The 16,196-nt window shown below is 34.6% G+C and overlaps 1 protein-coding gene across 1 annotated transcript in view; it reads left to right on the top strand.

Annotated features, from left to right (window-relative positions):
* The window catches only part of LOC137389738 (elongator complex protein 2-like), a 44,130-nt gene that overhangs the window by 24,975 nt on the left and 2,959 nt on the right, over window positions 1–16,196 (top strand). The window contains exons 13-16 of the mRNA XM_068075824.1: window positions 3,874–4,004; window positions 4,810–4,990; window positions 10,894–11,012; window positions 13,515–13,648. Coding sequence (XP_067931925.1) covers window positions 3,874–4,004; window positions 4,810–4,990; window positions 10,894–11,012; window positions 13,515–13,648 — 565 coding nt within the window. The remainder of the gene's footprint in view (window positions 1–3,873; window positions 4,005–4,809; window positions 4,991–10,893; window positions 11,013–13,514; window positions 13,649–16,196) is intronic.

Here is a 16,196-nt window from a genome sequence, read left to right as displayed (position 1 = left end):
TATTTGTAGCTGAATTAAATTACTCACTAGAAAGAGGCATTCGACTGTACATTATAGTAAAGACTTATTATAAGCTCATGAAGTGTCGCCAACAGAATTTCTTCTCACACTGACCGCTCCTTAGGGGTTTCACAATTTAGGACACTTCCAGGTGCTTGATGTAACAAAGGTTTAAACAAAAAAGCAAATTTCAAAGAGTTCTATTTGTTATCCAGTTCATACATCTTATTGTTTATCAATCATAAGACTGCTGTGTCCCTGACCTCTGTGTCCCTGCTCACATTGCACCTATGAAACAGGGTTTTTATAAAAGTGTTTTGGTCTTTTTCAAAGTGGCTCCGCATGTACAAGTATGTTTTCTAATTTGCTGTTGCAATTGCTTGCTCTATAATGATAAAATAGCTATAACCTATGTCAGCTACGTTGCCAACAATGTTTCTCTCTAAACAAGGAAGTGAATGAATAAAAGGCTAGTGAAATCTATTTATTGCTATTCTTAAGGTAGTCAATGAACTTGAAAAGTCTTTTAGAATTATTAATAGTTAACAGATTTAAGTCAATTTACATGTATGTGTTTAAATCATATTTGTTTGTTGGTGTTGTTATCCTTGCAAAAACATAATTTTAGCCACAAGCTTACATTTTATCCACTCATTGACAGAGTAATATTAATTATATTATTTTAGGTTTGTTTTGCAGGATATGTAGCTTTGCTATTCTAGTATTTTTTATTGATTTTCGTTAAGTGTAAGTTGCACTATTTTCTTGCTGTTGTATGTTTGGTTTGGAAAGATGGATGCTGAATAGCAGTTTTAACAGTTGGCAATGCCTATATCATCCTAACTTTTTTATGTTCACTTTGAACAGCCTCCTTGATAGCTACACAGCGCTGTTTGACTGTTTGCTTGCAAAGTTTTGGAGAACTATTTTTTTAAGGCGTTGCTGGGAACAATGTTGCCCTTTCATCAGGTACCTAGAATTGGAAGCACTCGAGTTAATTTTAGCAGCTTTGAGTGGTTTTCTTGTAAATAAATATGGTGCGGTTTTAGGAGGTGCCTCAATATTTGGTCGAATAAACTCTGCATCCACTCACTGACTCTCGAGGAACAGAACTTGTTATAGCACAAGGGTGCCTAGATTCAAGCCACACGCTGCAAATTTTACATTCTCAAATATATGGAATGAACAACACCCTTCATAGTATGAATACAAATGATAGAAACCACCTAGTATTTGCAAAACATTCCCATGAGAGCACTTCAAAACAAACTTGCGTTAAAATTCAAACAGTTTAATGCTCACTAAATATCTAAGCAAAATTCAACCAAATAATGCAAAAAAACTTTCGTAATAATATTCAAATGATTCAGATGCAACGGCTAACTCATCTGTAAGGGAAGCAATGAATGAATACAAATGACTACTCCACAGATACATATGTAATATCGCTAAACACAACAAAGGTGAATATAAGGTCAACAAGACACTGTCATAGTACTAAGGGGGAAATAATTTAACATTGAATGTGTCATATTCAACTATTATCCTACGAACAAGGAAACAGTGTATAAGATTAAATGTTATGGAAAAAACAAGAAAAGAAATTAAATCTTATTAGCAATAAGACATCTTAAGCAATAAAACAGGTCAGCATAAAATGATCAAGTTGGAAATATTCACAGCCGTTTATGGCTACTAAGGTTATCCATAATGATACCACATCGATAATAAGACAAACTCTAAACATTTGATATAGCTGTTTGTTTGTTCATTTGTTTGTTGTGTCCGCTATTATAACATTGCCTCAGTCTAAACTATCATTTGCCAAGTGACTATTAAAATGTATTGGAGCTTGAAGTTGAAACTTATGTAGGCCATTTAAATGGCAAATTAAACCTAGGTTTGCTTCTTAAATAAGGATAAACTGAACCTAGGTCACAGATACCAATGAGTTCGATTCAAAAATGAGCTAAAACCAATTTCGCATGCCTCCTATCGTTCCTGTTCAATGCCTCCTATTGTTCTTGTTCAAGAGGTTTGTTGAATAAATTGTAATTAATACATAAACAGCTCTGATGTTTTGGGTTCACCTCTTCGACTGGGTTCCAAGACGCTAGTCTGATTTAACAAGGTGATTTGCTTATCACATAAAGGCATCAGATGAGACTGTTTATAGCAGCTCTTCACTATGAAAGAGTTTAAGAGTGGTTTATGGCGGATCATACCAGGTAGAAAAGACCCGTACCCTAATAGAAGAGGCCATTTTACATCTCTAAAGGTAGCGCTAGCTCATCCAGGATTATCCACGCACAAAGCCCTAGCAATTTGCGACAACCTCTCACCCGGTTATTCACTCCTATCCTCCTACTTCATCACTTCTTGTGACAGCACTCTTTGATAAACGACTCGAATCTTGTCTTCCATCAACGGATCTCATTTTGTGCATATCATACCAGTTGTTTAAGACACCAAACCTCATATTCTCTAGTTTTTTTTAGGTGGAGTTGAACAAAAACTTTCTCTTTCTCATGTGGCTCAACAGTATGAAGGCTTAGAACAAGTACTTATCTATTATCTAAGCATGGCTTTTCAACAATTTAGGGTTCATGTGCTTGTACAGTCACGTATTACATGAAGGTATCAATGTAGAAGGCTTAATAATTAAGGTGGTTTTTCTAATTATATTCTCATTCATCATCTCTTACCTTCCACCATTCAACTACATGAATACCTAGATATATGCAGGTTTCATGTACGGATGTGTATTGCTTCAGTGAGTTAATTGTATTAGTGAACATAATAGCAATAGTCAGTTATGGTAGCTCAATAGGAAAAGTTTTGTACAAAGGGGTAGGGGTATAGAGGATTGATTCTGGAGCTTCACTTGGACATAGAGGTAAATTATCACACATTTTATATGTAGGGTGCCTCAATGTGTATGTCATTTCACGAAAGTACTAAGATACCACAAGCTTGACACTGCGTATCAAGATTAAACTTAGAAAAGCGATCTTGATCTTTTATCTACATGTTTTGCGAAGCAAAGTCGGTAATCTGCCAAGTTATCACCATGACATCTCAACGTCACAACTTTAAATTTATTAGGAGTTGTCCACTCTTCATAAAATGTGCAGTCGATAAGAAGTAATTTTGAAGGTTGTATCAAAATTAAATTTTTACAGAGAGACTACATTGACTGTTTACATAATACAGTTACTGAAGGTTGTCTAATGTTTTCATGCAAGGGATTGCAGTTTGTTACGTGAATTGTTATTACCCATATACTAGTGTCTAGATTAGAGTATACTCCGCCCACTTACCAAGTCTTACCACCAGCTATTAATCTACTTACAGACATAGAGTGTACATGTCACAAAGGTGTAAGTGGTATCAGAATATCAAATAGGTATTTTGGATATGTATTTGCTATGAATATCTCTGTCATTGGTCGGTCACAAAACATCTGTTTTGTTCGAGTTGAAATAATTCTGTTAGAATGTGCTTGATTTCCTACTCCTATGGTTACCTCCATCGACATAGTTGTAACCGTATGATATTCACTCTGTTCACAGCGAAGTCTTCAATATTTTAACTTCTAAAGATAGAACAATATGGTAGAAGTCCGAATATACGAAATGCGTACCAGGCTGGAGGCCACGTGTGGGTTCTATGTGCGGGGTAATTGACAAAAACATAAATTTGGCAAGGAAGGCTACATCCTGTTCACAGACTATCAGACACATACCATTAGTTTCGTACCAGCTTTTTACCTCATCATCCACACCATATCCATAGGCTTTTAATCATATGTCAAGAGTGACCTGCAGGTGCACCTTTTCTTTTCATATCTTGCAAAATTTTACTCTATTACAGCTCCTCCTTCTGAAGACAACCTGCTGCAGAATACACTTTGGCCAGAGACATCTAAGCTGTATGGACATGGTTTCGAGATATTTGCCTTAGCGGCCAATCCACAAGGTACTATCTTGGCCTCCGCATGCAAGGTAAAATATTGCTCTTAGCATGCTTCCGCCTGTGGGTTGCTAATAATTCCTTGTTCTCATCATTCCCTGATACGTGCATCTATCTTGAACATCTATCTTGTTAGTTGGTCAGTAAATTAATCAGTTGCTGGTTAAAATCATATGCAGTCAAACTGCTGTATATCAAATTCATTTGTTCAAATATTTGTTTTGCTTGTCAAAACTGTCACATGTTGGGGGAAAATTCTCATAAGAATACATATTACTTTGCTTAATTTCTTTGTATTTAGTGTAATTTGTTCCAGAGCTCAAAAACCCGCTATAACTTCATGATATATAAGGCAAAAAATTACATACACCGTTTAAACATGCATTATGTAAACTCCTGTAGAAATTCTGTACAAAATTAAATGTTGTTTAAAACACAAAATGAAATAATAATTTAAAAAAAAAGGTTTTTATTATTACTTTACCTTATTTTTATATAGATATATATATATATATGCAAACGGAAGTGTAGGTTTGGAAGGTGATGAAGATGTGCAGTGTAACTTCATCCAACTTATACTAAATAAAGTTTATACTGGTGTCACTTAGTTTATTATCTCTGCATTATTCTGTTTTTTTTAATTTTGCCAACACTTACAAAACTGCAGTGTCTTGAAAATTTAAAATGTTGTATGTTAGAATTACTTTGGACGTAGTCCACTATTTGCTGTAATTTCATGTCGTGTGTTGGTAAACTCGTATGCGAAGGCAATCGTGAGTAGAATTCTGACTGTGTTCGTCTTGGTGAAGTAAATCACTTCTTGTGCATGTTTTCCAGGCAACGAAGGCAGAGTATGCAGGAATTATACTCTGGGACACGAGAAACTGGCAGCAACTGAAGACTCTGGAGTGTCATTCCCTCACCGTTGTACAGATGGCATTCTCTCATGTGGGGGACAGGCTGCTGTCCGTCGCTCGAGACAGAACTTGGGCTCTGCACGAGTTCAACTATACGACTGGTAATCATTCTCTCTCTGTAATCGCTGGGCCTGAATTACCTGATAGTTTTTCTCGATGTGTTCTCTTCACTGATGAAGTTATCAGACTCGTCTCCATAGCTCTCTCAGACATCATGGATATGCCGTATATACATATGGGCATTTCTATGACTATACACATTTAGCGTATATTGTGTGTGCCAGAGAGCACACACAATAGAGCATATTGGTCAGCAGATGGCATATTAATCATCAATATGCCCCCATTGGTCATCACTAGTGCTGGGCAGGAGTACTTCTTAGACAACGGGTTTAGACTGCCCCCCTTCCATTCGAGTATCAGGCAGTTAGTAGTGCTTGGTACGAGTACTTCTTGGCCAACGGGTTTTTTGGGTATTGGCTTTGTTGATATGGGTTTTATGTCTAACATTTCTAAACATCAGACATTTTAAAATTTACAATGCAATTATAATTCTACTCAATTTATTTATTATTTTTTACTATTTTATATCAACTGATATTCGTGCTCGCAGCCTTAACAGGCGGGTTGTTAAACAGTGCTTTGAGCGCAGGGCGCAATAGACCGAGTTTTTGTCCACTCTACTCGACGGATTCGTGTACCAAAACCCGAACTCGCAAGTCAAAACCCGAATCCGCAAGATCGAAATGCTCAAAATTTTATTACCCGAGATTCGAGAGAAGATAAACTCGCGAGTTCAACGAGTGTTATTACCCGTGCCCAGCACTAGTCATCACTATTGCCTATTGATCGGTATTGGAACTATTGGCTAATATATTGCATTTTGGTCAGAGATCTTCCCTGTAACTCGCCAACAATGGCTAATCTGAGAATCATACCGGAGACCAGCTGATCAATGATTTTGTTGTATCAGAGTAATATATAATAGACATTGTCACACATAGCCACACTATTGTACAGGCAAGGGAATTGTGGAAATGAAGGTTGTTATCTCTGTGCATTCCTCTCGGTTAAGTTGACAAAAAGTGGAGGTAGTGTTGGCACAGCAAGCATGCAAGAGGCAGTCTTGTTGGATATGTTTCCTCTTATTTCTAGAACATTCTTATAAGTGTAGTATTATAAGCGATAGGTGTCTGAAGCTTGTCTCAGCGAGAATCTTCATGGAATATTCAATCAATTCGTCTGCAACGACATAGATACATGGAACAATTATTTTTGACATATCGTGAAGAGGAACCATTGAAGACCAACTTTCTTGCTATTTACTGTAATTCATGAAATCGCAGAACAATATGATAAAATTCAAAGCTGTCTGTGAAAGGTTTGATCAGCAATGTATTACACCAATTCACTTTTACTGTAGGTAACTAGTCAATATAGATTTGACACCAATAGGAAATGCAAGTTTGCTCCAAGACGCGCAGTTTCTTAAACTTTAGTGTGTGAAATGTGAATTGAATGTGGAACTGGCTAGATTTATTGGCCTTTCTCTCGTATTCGTACAAGAGAAGAGCCCAGGTCTTTTTAATCATTGATAAATACTTGTAAAACCACACGAATGTTTCCATTTTAAAGTCTAAAAAGGACAGTTTATAGCCAGCAGTCTTATTTTAAACCTATGCTCACTATAACTTTAAAAATGTTTTTAATTTTAATTCTGTGCTGGTGGTGAGACGTAATGTGAACAATTCATCAGTCTTTCTTTGATTTAGTAAATTATGGCTGTGTCATTACACCTAATGGTACAAATATCTGTCGTGTAGACTTGGTAGAGGAACGTGTGCCTGATGGAATGTCACAATTGGCTATAATAGTCGCATTGTCAAACCACAGTGTATCTCGTGTCCTTTGATTTCTGTTAAAACTACCTCTGATTTATGTTGAATCCTGTCCTTGTAGGAGAAACATTCTCTGCTAGACAGTCATAGTTTTGAATTTTATTTTTCTCACCTGCCAAGGCTATAATTAGATGCAGCTGAGTTTGGTGATATATTGATCTCTTGTCAAAAACATCTAATTTTGGGAATTGCTCAACTATCGGTTGCTAAGGATGATGGTGATTCAAATTAGATTGATATTCAGTATACAGGCACATCTACCCATGACCATGGCTAAACATAGGTTAACAAATATGATTATAGGAGAATTTTAGCTACCAAACTAATTTTACTAAAAAAAAGGTTTTTAATGGAAAACCTAGTAAAACTTCAAACTCGATTGGCTAATACAAATAAACAACAATTGTCATGTTCTAACAAATAAATTTTACTGTAAGATATACATGTAGCTCAGTTTCCTTGTTAAAGTGTTCAATACAACTTCTGATCCGATATTTTTTATGTTTGTTCAGCACTCGCTTCGCTCATGACCAATCGGCATCACGTTTAGGCAAAGGAAGGTTATGTAAAATTAAGAATTCACCTGAAAACTTTGTTGGTGGAAAGAATAGCTTAACTCAGAATGCTCAGGTCTCTAGTACATAGTTGGAGAGAATTTCGTTTTATATTTTTGTATAATGATCCACTACTACCAATACAAACATCACTGGGTAATTTCATTTAAGAATTCTGCCAGAAGCCATTATTGTACTGACAGTATAAACCACATCTCTCACTCTGGTGCTCCAAACATGCCACAACTACATCAATAACACCTGCAGTTGAAATAATTCTGTTCTAGCTTATCTTATGCACTGTTGGTCTGCTTTAGGTATAATAAGAAAACTAGCATTTTATTAACCGTATTTTAGAGTTTTTTTAGCGAGTGATCTCTCTTTACAACTTTTAAATAATGATTATCGATCTATTCTGTTATTGCTACCTATAATATTACTTTCCTGCGCTAGAGTATGCAGGAAGTCAGAGCCAAGGATTACAAATTCTTGGTAACCCCAACCCACATGAAATTTTTTTTTATCTGATTTTCAGCGGGACCTAACATTCATTTCTATAAATTAAATGATGAAATTTGATAAATTTTTGTGTCATTCACTAATTCTCCTCCCTTTAATCTTATGCATCATTTGGCATATTAGTACGATTACACAGCCTTGCCCTCTTTTAAATATAGAGAGCCATCTAGCTCACCAGTCACATCATGGCAGCATGTGCTCGTAAAACTCACTCGCAAGTGTAAGTATCCTGCCATTTATTAGCCAAACTTGGTTTTTTATGTTAGCATCAAATGCCAGTTGGTTCTGCCAGCTGGTTCTGCCAGCTTCTCATTCGATTGATCTCGCTGACTGCATATTTTGGCTAATTCTTGCAGCAGCTCTTGTTATCAAAAAAGTAGTAATCTTAAAAGTGTTATCCGCTTTATATTTTTGGTCAGAAAAAGAGACCTGTGTACATTTTTAGTTAGCCTGCCACATTTTTATGTTTTTTTAATTGACTCGCATGTACATTGTTATGAAGACAACGCAACTTGAAGGACCTCAGAGATCCCAGAATTGATAACGGTAAACGTATCTATACCAATTCAGATGATTTGCGCCCATGCTTGGCGCCAAGTGTTTGATTTAATGGTTAGTTATCAACATCAGTTCATAAATAGCTGATGTTATAAAGACCTTTCATATCATGTACGACATCGAAATAGATGCAAGTTTCGGCTCAACCCATAAGACCTCTGAATGCATCGATCAGAAAGAAAAGCTAATTAACGGTAAGATCATTTGTTGATGAGGAATTTGATAGGGACTTTCACAAGCGTAATTGCTTGGACATTACTTTTTGTTTGAAGCGTGCAGTTTAGTTTGTAACTGTGTGCCTGAACTCATAGTCTTACTCTCAAAAGGGAACTTAATGAAAGGTTTGCAGCGCAAAACCTGTTTGAACACAATAGCGAGGTGGGTGTGTTCTCATCTAATCTCTTTTATTTTCATGCTTTCATACTCGCATGGATGCCTATAGATGATTTCACCATGTGTTATTGTCACACGAACCAGCACAGCCTAGCTTTTTTATTCCTGTAAGGAAGGTCTGTCATGCGTAGGTCATGCATAAAACATAAAAACACCTGCCAGCTTTTGACACCGCAGCCAAAGCTAATAGTACCCCCTACAGATTGTGCGGAACGGGTGGTCTAAACATACTCACCAACTCGGTGTGAGTGTTTACTCTAGTCAATACTCACCAACTCTTTGTGAGTCTCTACTCTAATAAATTCTCACCAACATCTGGCACAAAATATCATTTTATTATTGCTGCATAGTAACTAAAAGAGCAACAATTTAATGAATCGCAGGCATGACAAAAAAAGATAAAAATATTGCATCAAAAATAAACTACCATTTTAGGCACCGGAAAGTTGCTGATACACGACTCTGCATTGCAGTTGTAACATATTGTTTAACTGATATCACGACTCAGTTAAACGGAGAATAGCCACATACCCTTGGTATCTAAAAGTAGTGGCTGATCTCGGCAATAGCCTTTGTTCAACTTATCAACTCATCTCCTTTGCACTAATAAGTAGTTTAACAGCCGGCTTCCTAAACTTTCAAGTCCAAAACCTGGGCTATGTCAATGAAATATTTGGAACCATACTTTATAGATACTCCTTTTGTCCCAGTCTGTGTTACTCCAAACTTTGTTTAAATCAATATTATCAAATTAAATGTTATTAATATTAAATCAAACTATAACTAAGTGCTAATGAAACCTTTATCAGTATATGATGAAAGGCTATTTTAGCTTTTCGATCCTCAGTTATGAGGTGAGAAGTAAAGCCTATTTTCTCTGAGCCAAATTGTGGTTGAGCATGCAGTTACGCAATGCACCTGGCTGGATATGAGAGATTGGTATGACTTGCTGCAGCTTTTCTATTGCTTATCATCCGATATAGCTGCACAATCCTATGTCTCACAATGTCTATTTATATTAAACAAACTCTGTTGGTGTTCGTTCAATTCAAAGGAGTTGTCTCTAATGTCATGGTTAGCATACATTACCATCTCACTTGGGTACTCATGTAATGGTTGTTTTATTGGAGCTGGAATGCTACTTGTAATGCAGTTCCAAGTCAAGATATTCTTAGCTGTCAAGTAATACATGCATTAAGTAAAATAATGTTCGGACGGTAAGATAACAATTTGTTGAAATGATCAGGCAACCAAAGTTGTCATAAAGTGGATTCTTATTTTTTCTATTATATTAGGATATATCATTTTTATTTTGTCAGGAATGACAACTTCATTAGGAATCTTTAAGCTTTGATAGGCAATGTCTACACTTCCTTCTGTTTACTGTGCTGATTCTACTAAGATTTATCTGACCCTTTACATTATGATTTGTGCAGTCTATGGTTATTTTATGTGTAGACATAGTTCATGCAGCTTTATTGTTCCATGATGAGTTATTTACTCATAGATATAAGTGACAAATATAGCACTGGATTAAGATAAAAATAAATATAACATTAAATTATTTTCAAGTGGTCCAATCGGCTAGCACAAGAATATTTGATTATGAATTTCAAGTTGAGTTTTATGTATTTACTAACATTTGCATTTCATTTACATTTCGTTGCAATCTATTATAAAGATTTATGGACACGCGTCCATGGTAGAGGGATGCGTCTTGTCATAACCACATCTGTAGAATGTAACGAGCATAAATAACATGTGACCGTGTGAAGGTCTGGCTGTTTGAAATATGTTGGCTGGCGAGTGTGAAAATAAAAAATTGAGATGCCAGTGTTAGTTTGTTGGCAACAAAACTTGCTGATCTCCGCTATTTTGTCAGTTTAGAATTCAGAAGTTCAAAAGGCCTTTTGGTTAAAAAACAAAGTTGCCTGTGAATTTAAATAGTCTAATTACTCTAAAAATGTTATTTTGGTTGTGAGTTTCAAGACAACATCTGTTGTGTTCATTTTTCACTTTTGACAGAGGGTGCATCTAGTCTAAGTTTGAATAATGGCCCGTTTTTTATTTCCACTCCCTTAGGTTCGGTGGATAAAATAGCGTTCACAGACAAGAAGACAGCAGTCCACACTAGGATCATTTGGTCCTGCTGTTGGACATTTGATGATGTTTATTTTCTCACCGCTAGCAGGGACAAGAAGGTAAGTATAGTTTATCATAGGCCCTCAAACCATTCACCATAAATGGTGTGACTAAATGGGTGCTTGTTTTGTCTCTTGTTTGTAGTTATCATTTTTATTATCGTTTGTCTGAGAATTAGGTGGCTTCTAACCTTGATCTTGCCATTGGAGAGCTTCTGGTATAGCATAGTTGCTATTGTGTCATGTTCAAATATGGCTAGCTTACAGTCTACTGTGTCGATGTATGTAATACATATAATGTAGATGAGTATAAAATTGCATTCTTTGTTTTATTTTTGCGTATATTAAGAGATTTAAGCCTTAGCTATGCATAAACCATTGGTCGATATAAATTAATATGAATTCTTCTTTTCACGGCCAATATTGGTTACATAGACAGTTTACCAATAGGCAGCGGTTTTCCCAGAAATACCTTCTCTGTAATGATTGTTTATGTGTACAGGGGTTGTTTTCAGATAAACCTGTTACCTTCAAGGTATTACATGCATACTGAAACACTAAAGGCCTGAGCTTTAATATATGCATTGTATAAAGACTCATAATCTACAATACTGAATATATACAGTCAAACATGGGTAACTCGCCCACGGATAGCTCGAACACATGGTTAATTCGAACGGTTTCTTTGGTCCGTTCCCACGTAATGATAAATTGCTATAGATAACTCGAACTCAACACTGTTAATTCGAACTGTTTTTTCCCAACGGTTACCGAAACGGTTGTTATCGCTTTAGAAAATCACTTTATTCAAAGCCATAGAGGTAAACCTCATCTTTTCGTAATTCATAAGCGTCGTTATTACCACAATTGGCAAAATATTTTTGTCAACGACTTTTCTAAAGGTTTGGTGAAATTTGATTTATCCTGCTATACGATGAATAGCACGGGCTAGCCGGGTCACGCGCGCAAGGATTTTCGCCACGCACATACAAAACAAAAACAGCATGTTGTTTTTGCTTTGTATGTGCGTGGCGAAAATCCTTGAGTGCATGACCCGGCTAGCCCGCGATGAATAGTTTTCCGACGTTGATTCCGTGTTGAATCCACGTCGGAATGTTGAATGTTTAAAACGTCTTAAAAATTGTTGTAATTAAACGTATACGTTGTCTTAGCTAAAAAAAACTATTCATCGTTTGACCTAAACACAGAATACGTGTGTACATTCAATAAGTATCCATTCCAAAAGCGTGAGTGATATACAATGTACCGTTAAACCTCGTAAAACTTTTAATTGAACTGCCTCGGAGTGTTGCTCTTAACGAATCCCAGGTAAAGTAAGGTAATCTTTGCATAAACTTCAAGAAAATTCGGCAAAATTGATCGTGGGTAACACGCTCAAAAGAAAAAAATGTCTTTTCTTTTGAGCATTTCAACAACGATCAAGTTTTGCCAATGTCAATCTAAAAAACGTCCTGGCAATAACATCACCTCAAACAACAAACCAATCTCAAGTGATAGAAAAATCTCTATACTTTTTGATAAAAACGTTGTAAACTTTACATTAGAAGCATTTAATTTGAAACAAGCCATTTGTGCTTTTGATTTATATTATAGTTTGTATATGTACATGTATCTACTAATAAATAAGTAAATACATGGACTTGTGACAGTGCTCTGATAACTTGAATGCTCTGATAATTCGAACACTTTTGCTCGGTCCCTTGAAGTTCGAGTTATCCATGTTTGACTGTATATATATTATAAACCTTTTAGATTTTTATCTGTCACATGGCTATTCCAATCAGGAATTTAGTAAGTTTGTTTCTTTTGGTGTTAACTTAAGAGCAGTGGACTGCAGTACTTTCAAGTTTGTGAATTAAGTCAAACACCCATAGAATGATCTCTCAAGTGAAGGTAACTCTATGAGAAGATATTCTAATTGCATCAAGTATTTACTGCAGATCTTTTAGTCTAAGTTCGGTGTAATGGCGTCTCTAATAACAAACCTTAGCATCACCCACACCTTCATAAGTCCTGTCATTCGGAGGAACTCTAACCCTGAGCACCAGAAGGTTTCTCTCAACATACGTGTAAATGTGTTCTAAACATTCTGCTAATATTCTGTTTCTAGCAGATCACGTGATTGTGCTCGTTATATAGATCAAACTTGTCATACATTCTGTTCTTCATCCATAATAATGATAGTCGAGTTGAGTGATTACTAATATAACTCAGCATACTACTAATATAATTCAGCATACTACTACTATAATTCAGCATACTACTACTATAATTCAGCATACTACTAATATAATTCAGCATACTACTAATATAATTCAGCATACTACTAATATAATTCAGCATACTACTAATATAATTCAGCATACTACTAATATAATTCAGCATACTACTAATATAATTCAGCATACTACTAATATAATTCAGCATACTACTAATATAATTCAGCATACTACTACTATAATTCAGCATACTACTAATATAATTCAGCATTTAAAATTTATTTCTCGTGTGGATCTTAACCTGTCCAAATATATCTTGTAGGTTGTATTCTGGGGAAAATCAGATAAGGGTGAATCAGGAAATAGTACTGGTACCTATGAGGCATGCTGTCAGTCAGCCTTCAACCAAGCAGTCACTGCTGTATCCGTGGCACCTGTACAGGATGTCACTAAACAGTAAGTTAATACTACAGCACTAGTTAAGGCAGTGGCATGTGTCATACTAGTGACCATGTGACTTTACTGTGGGAGGAAGGTTCCAACATTGTTCTGAAAATACAGTTGAAATATTTCCATTGTTCTCAGCATCACTTGTGGTTAACTCATGAATATATATTAAAGAACCACTCTGAGAAAAAGAAGGCCTATAGGCGCTGTAAATTATATGCAAGAAAGGATATTGATAGATATCCACCTTGTGGTCAATAAGTATGTGAGATGCTGGCAACTTCACTACTTGGAAAGTTTGCCATTTTATAATAGGTAGATATGTTTTTATTTACAATAAATTTTCCTAGTTGTCATTTTTATTGACTTGCTGTTAAACATTTATAGATACCGTATTTATTTCATTATTTTAGATGTCTGTTAGATCTTATTGATTTCATGCAGTTATGGTGGACTCTACGGTGTACTTGCAATAGTTTTCTCCTTTTAAAGGCTTCTGGCCAGTCTAATCAAGTTATTTATGATGATACGCAGTACGACCTTGAAATACACACAAACTCCACAACAGTATGACTCATGTGTGTTTTCCTACAGTTATTGTTATTCATAGAGAAGAGTTACCAGGTAAACTGTGCAGGCTCTTTACCAGTTCCAGTTATTTAGGAATAATTCTAAAGAACGGAATGCTTTTTGTTTGTTCATATTCATCCAGTGTCTTCAAGTTAAGCACTGGGCTTCCTCTTTATTCCAATAGCTGACCAGTGTGCTTACCTCACCTTTGTCAACCTACTATAATATCGTACTATCAGGTTTCCTGTGCAATGTTGTGGCCTGCCATCTTAGCATTCAAGTGATCTCTGTTCGTATATGCTAACAGTATGGAACTGAGTAAGTCACCCATGGTGTCTGTCTGCTGTTATCATACTTGTGTCCATAGCAGTTTAGTTACATGTGATTTGATGGCCAGTTTATTGATGGAAATTTCTACTAAGCTTAGCTAGATGCTCCATGCATGGTCACCATTCGAAGATGAAGAACAGCTTTTCATGTTATAGCAGTATCAACTCTTGTTAGTGTAGTACATATCAGTGAGTGTAGTGCATGTCAGTCAGTGTAGTACATGTCAGTCAGTGAGTGTAGTACATATCAGTGAGTGTAGTGCATGTCAGTGAGTGTAGTACATATCAGTGAGTGTAGTACATGTCAGTTAGTGTAGTACATGTCAGTTAGTGTAGTACATATCAGTCAGTGAGTGTAGTACATATCAGTCAGTGAGTGTAGTACATATCAGTGAGTGTAGGGCATGTCAGTTGGTCAGCTCAGTCATAAGAAGAACTTTTACAGTAGGTTTTAAATGGTACCAATAACAGTATATTATAATGATACTAATAACAGTATATTATAATGATACTAATAACAGTATATTATAATGATACTAATAACAGTATATTATGATGATACTAATAACTGTATATTATAATGATACTAATAACCGTATATTATAATGATACTAATAACAGTATATTATAATGATACTAATAACAGTATATTATAATGATACTAATAACCGTATATTATAATGATACTAATAACAGTATATTATAATGATACTAATAACAGTATATTATGATGATACTAATAACTGTATATTATAATGATACTAATAACCGTATATTATAATGATACTAATAACAGTATATTATAATGATACTAATAACAGTATATTATAATGATACTAATAACCGTATATTATAATGATACTAATAACCGTATATTATAATGATACTAATAACCGTAGATTATAATGATACTAATAACTGTATATTATAATGATGCTAATAACTATATTATAATGATACTAATAACCGTATATTATAATGATACTAATAACCGTATATTATAATGATATTATAATGATACTAATAACCGTATATTATAATGATACTAATAACAGTATATTATAATGATACTAATAACCGTATATTATAATGATAATAATAACAGTATATTATAATGATACTAATAACCGTATATTATAATGATATTAATAACCGTATATTATAATGATACTAATAACAGTATATTATAATGATAATAATAACAGTATATTATAATGATACTAATAACCGTATATTATAATGATACTAATAACAGTATATTATAATGATACTAATAGCAGTATATTATAATGATATTAATAACCGTATATTATAATGATACTAATAACCGTATATTATAATGATACTAATAACCGTATATTATAATGATAATAATAACAGTATATTATAATGATACTAATAGCAGTATATTATAATGATATTAATAACCGTATATTATAATGATACTAATAACCGTATATTATAATGATACTAATAACCGTATATTATAATGATACTAATAACAGTATATTATAATGATACTAATAGCAGTATATTATAATGATATTAATAACCGTATATTATAATGATACTAATAACCGTATATTATAATGATACTAATAACCGTATATTATAATGATAATAATAACAGTATATTATAATAACAATAATAATCGTAT

This window comes from Watersipora subatra, chromosome 3 (assembly GCF_963576615.1).
Source record: "Watersipora subatra chromosome 3, tzWatSuba1.1, whole genome shotgun sequence".
Classification (NCBI taxonomy): Eukaryota; Metazoa; Bryozoa; class Gymnolaemata; order Cheilostomatida; family Watersiporidae; genus Watersipora; species Watersipora subatra.
Note: the sequence above shows the minus strand (reverse complement) of the source record. Positions and strands in the feature narration are given on the sequence as shown.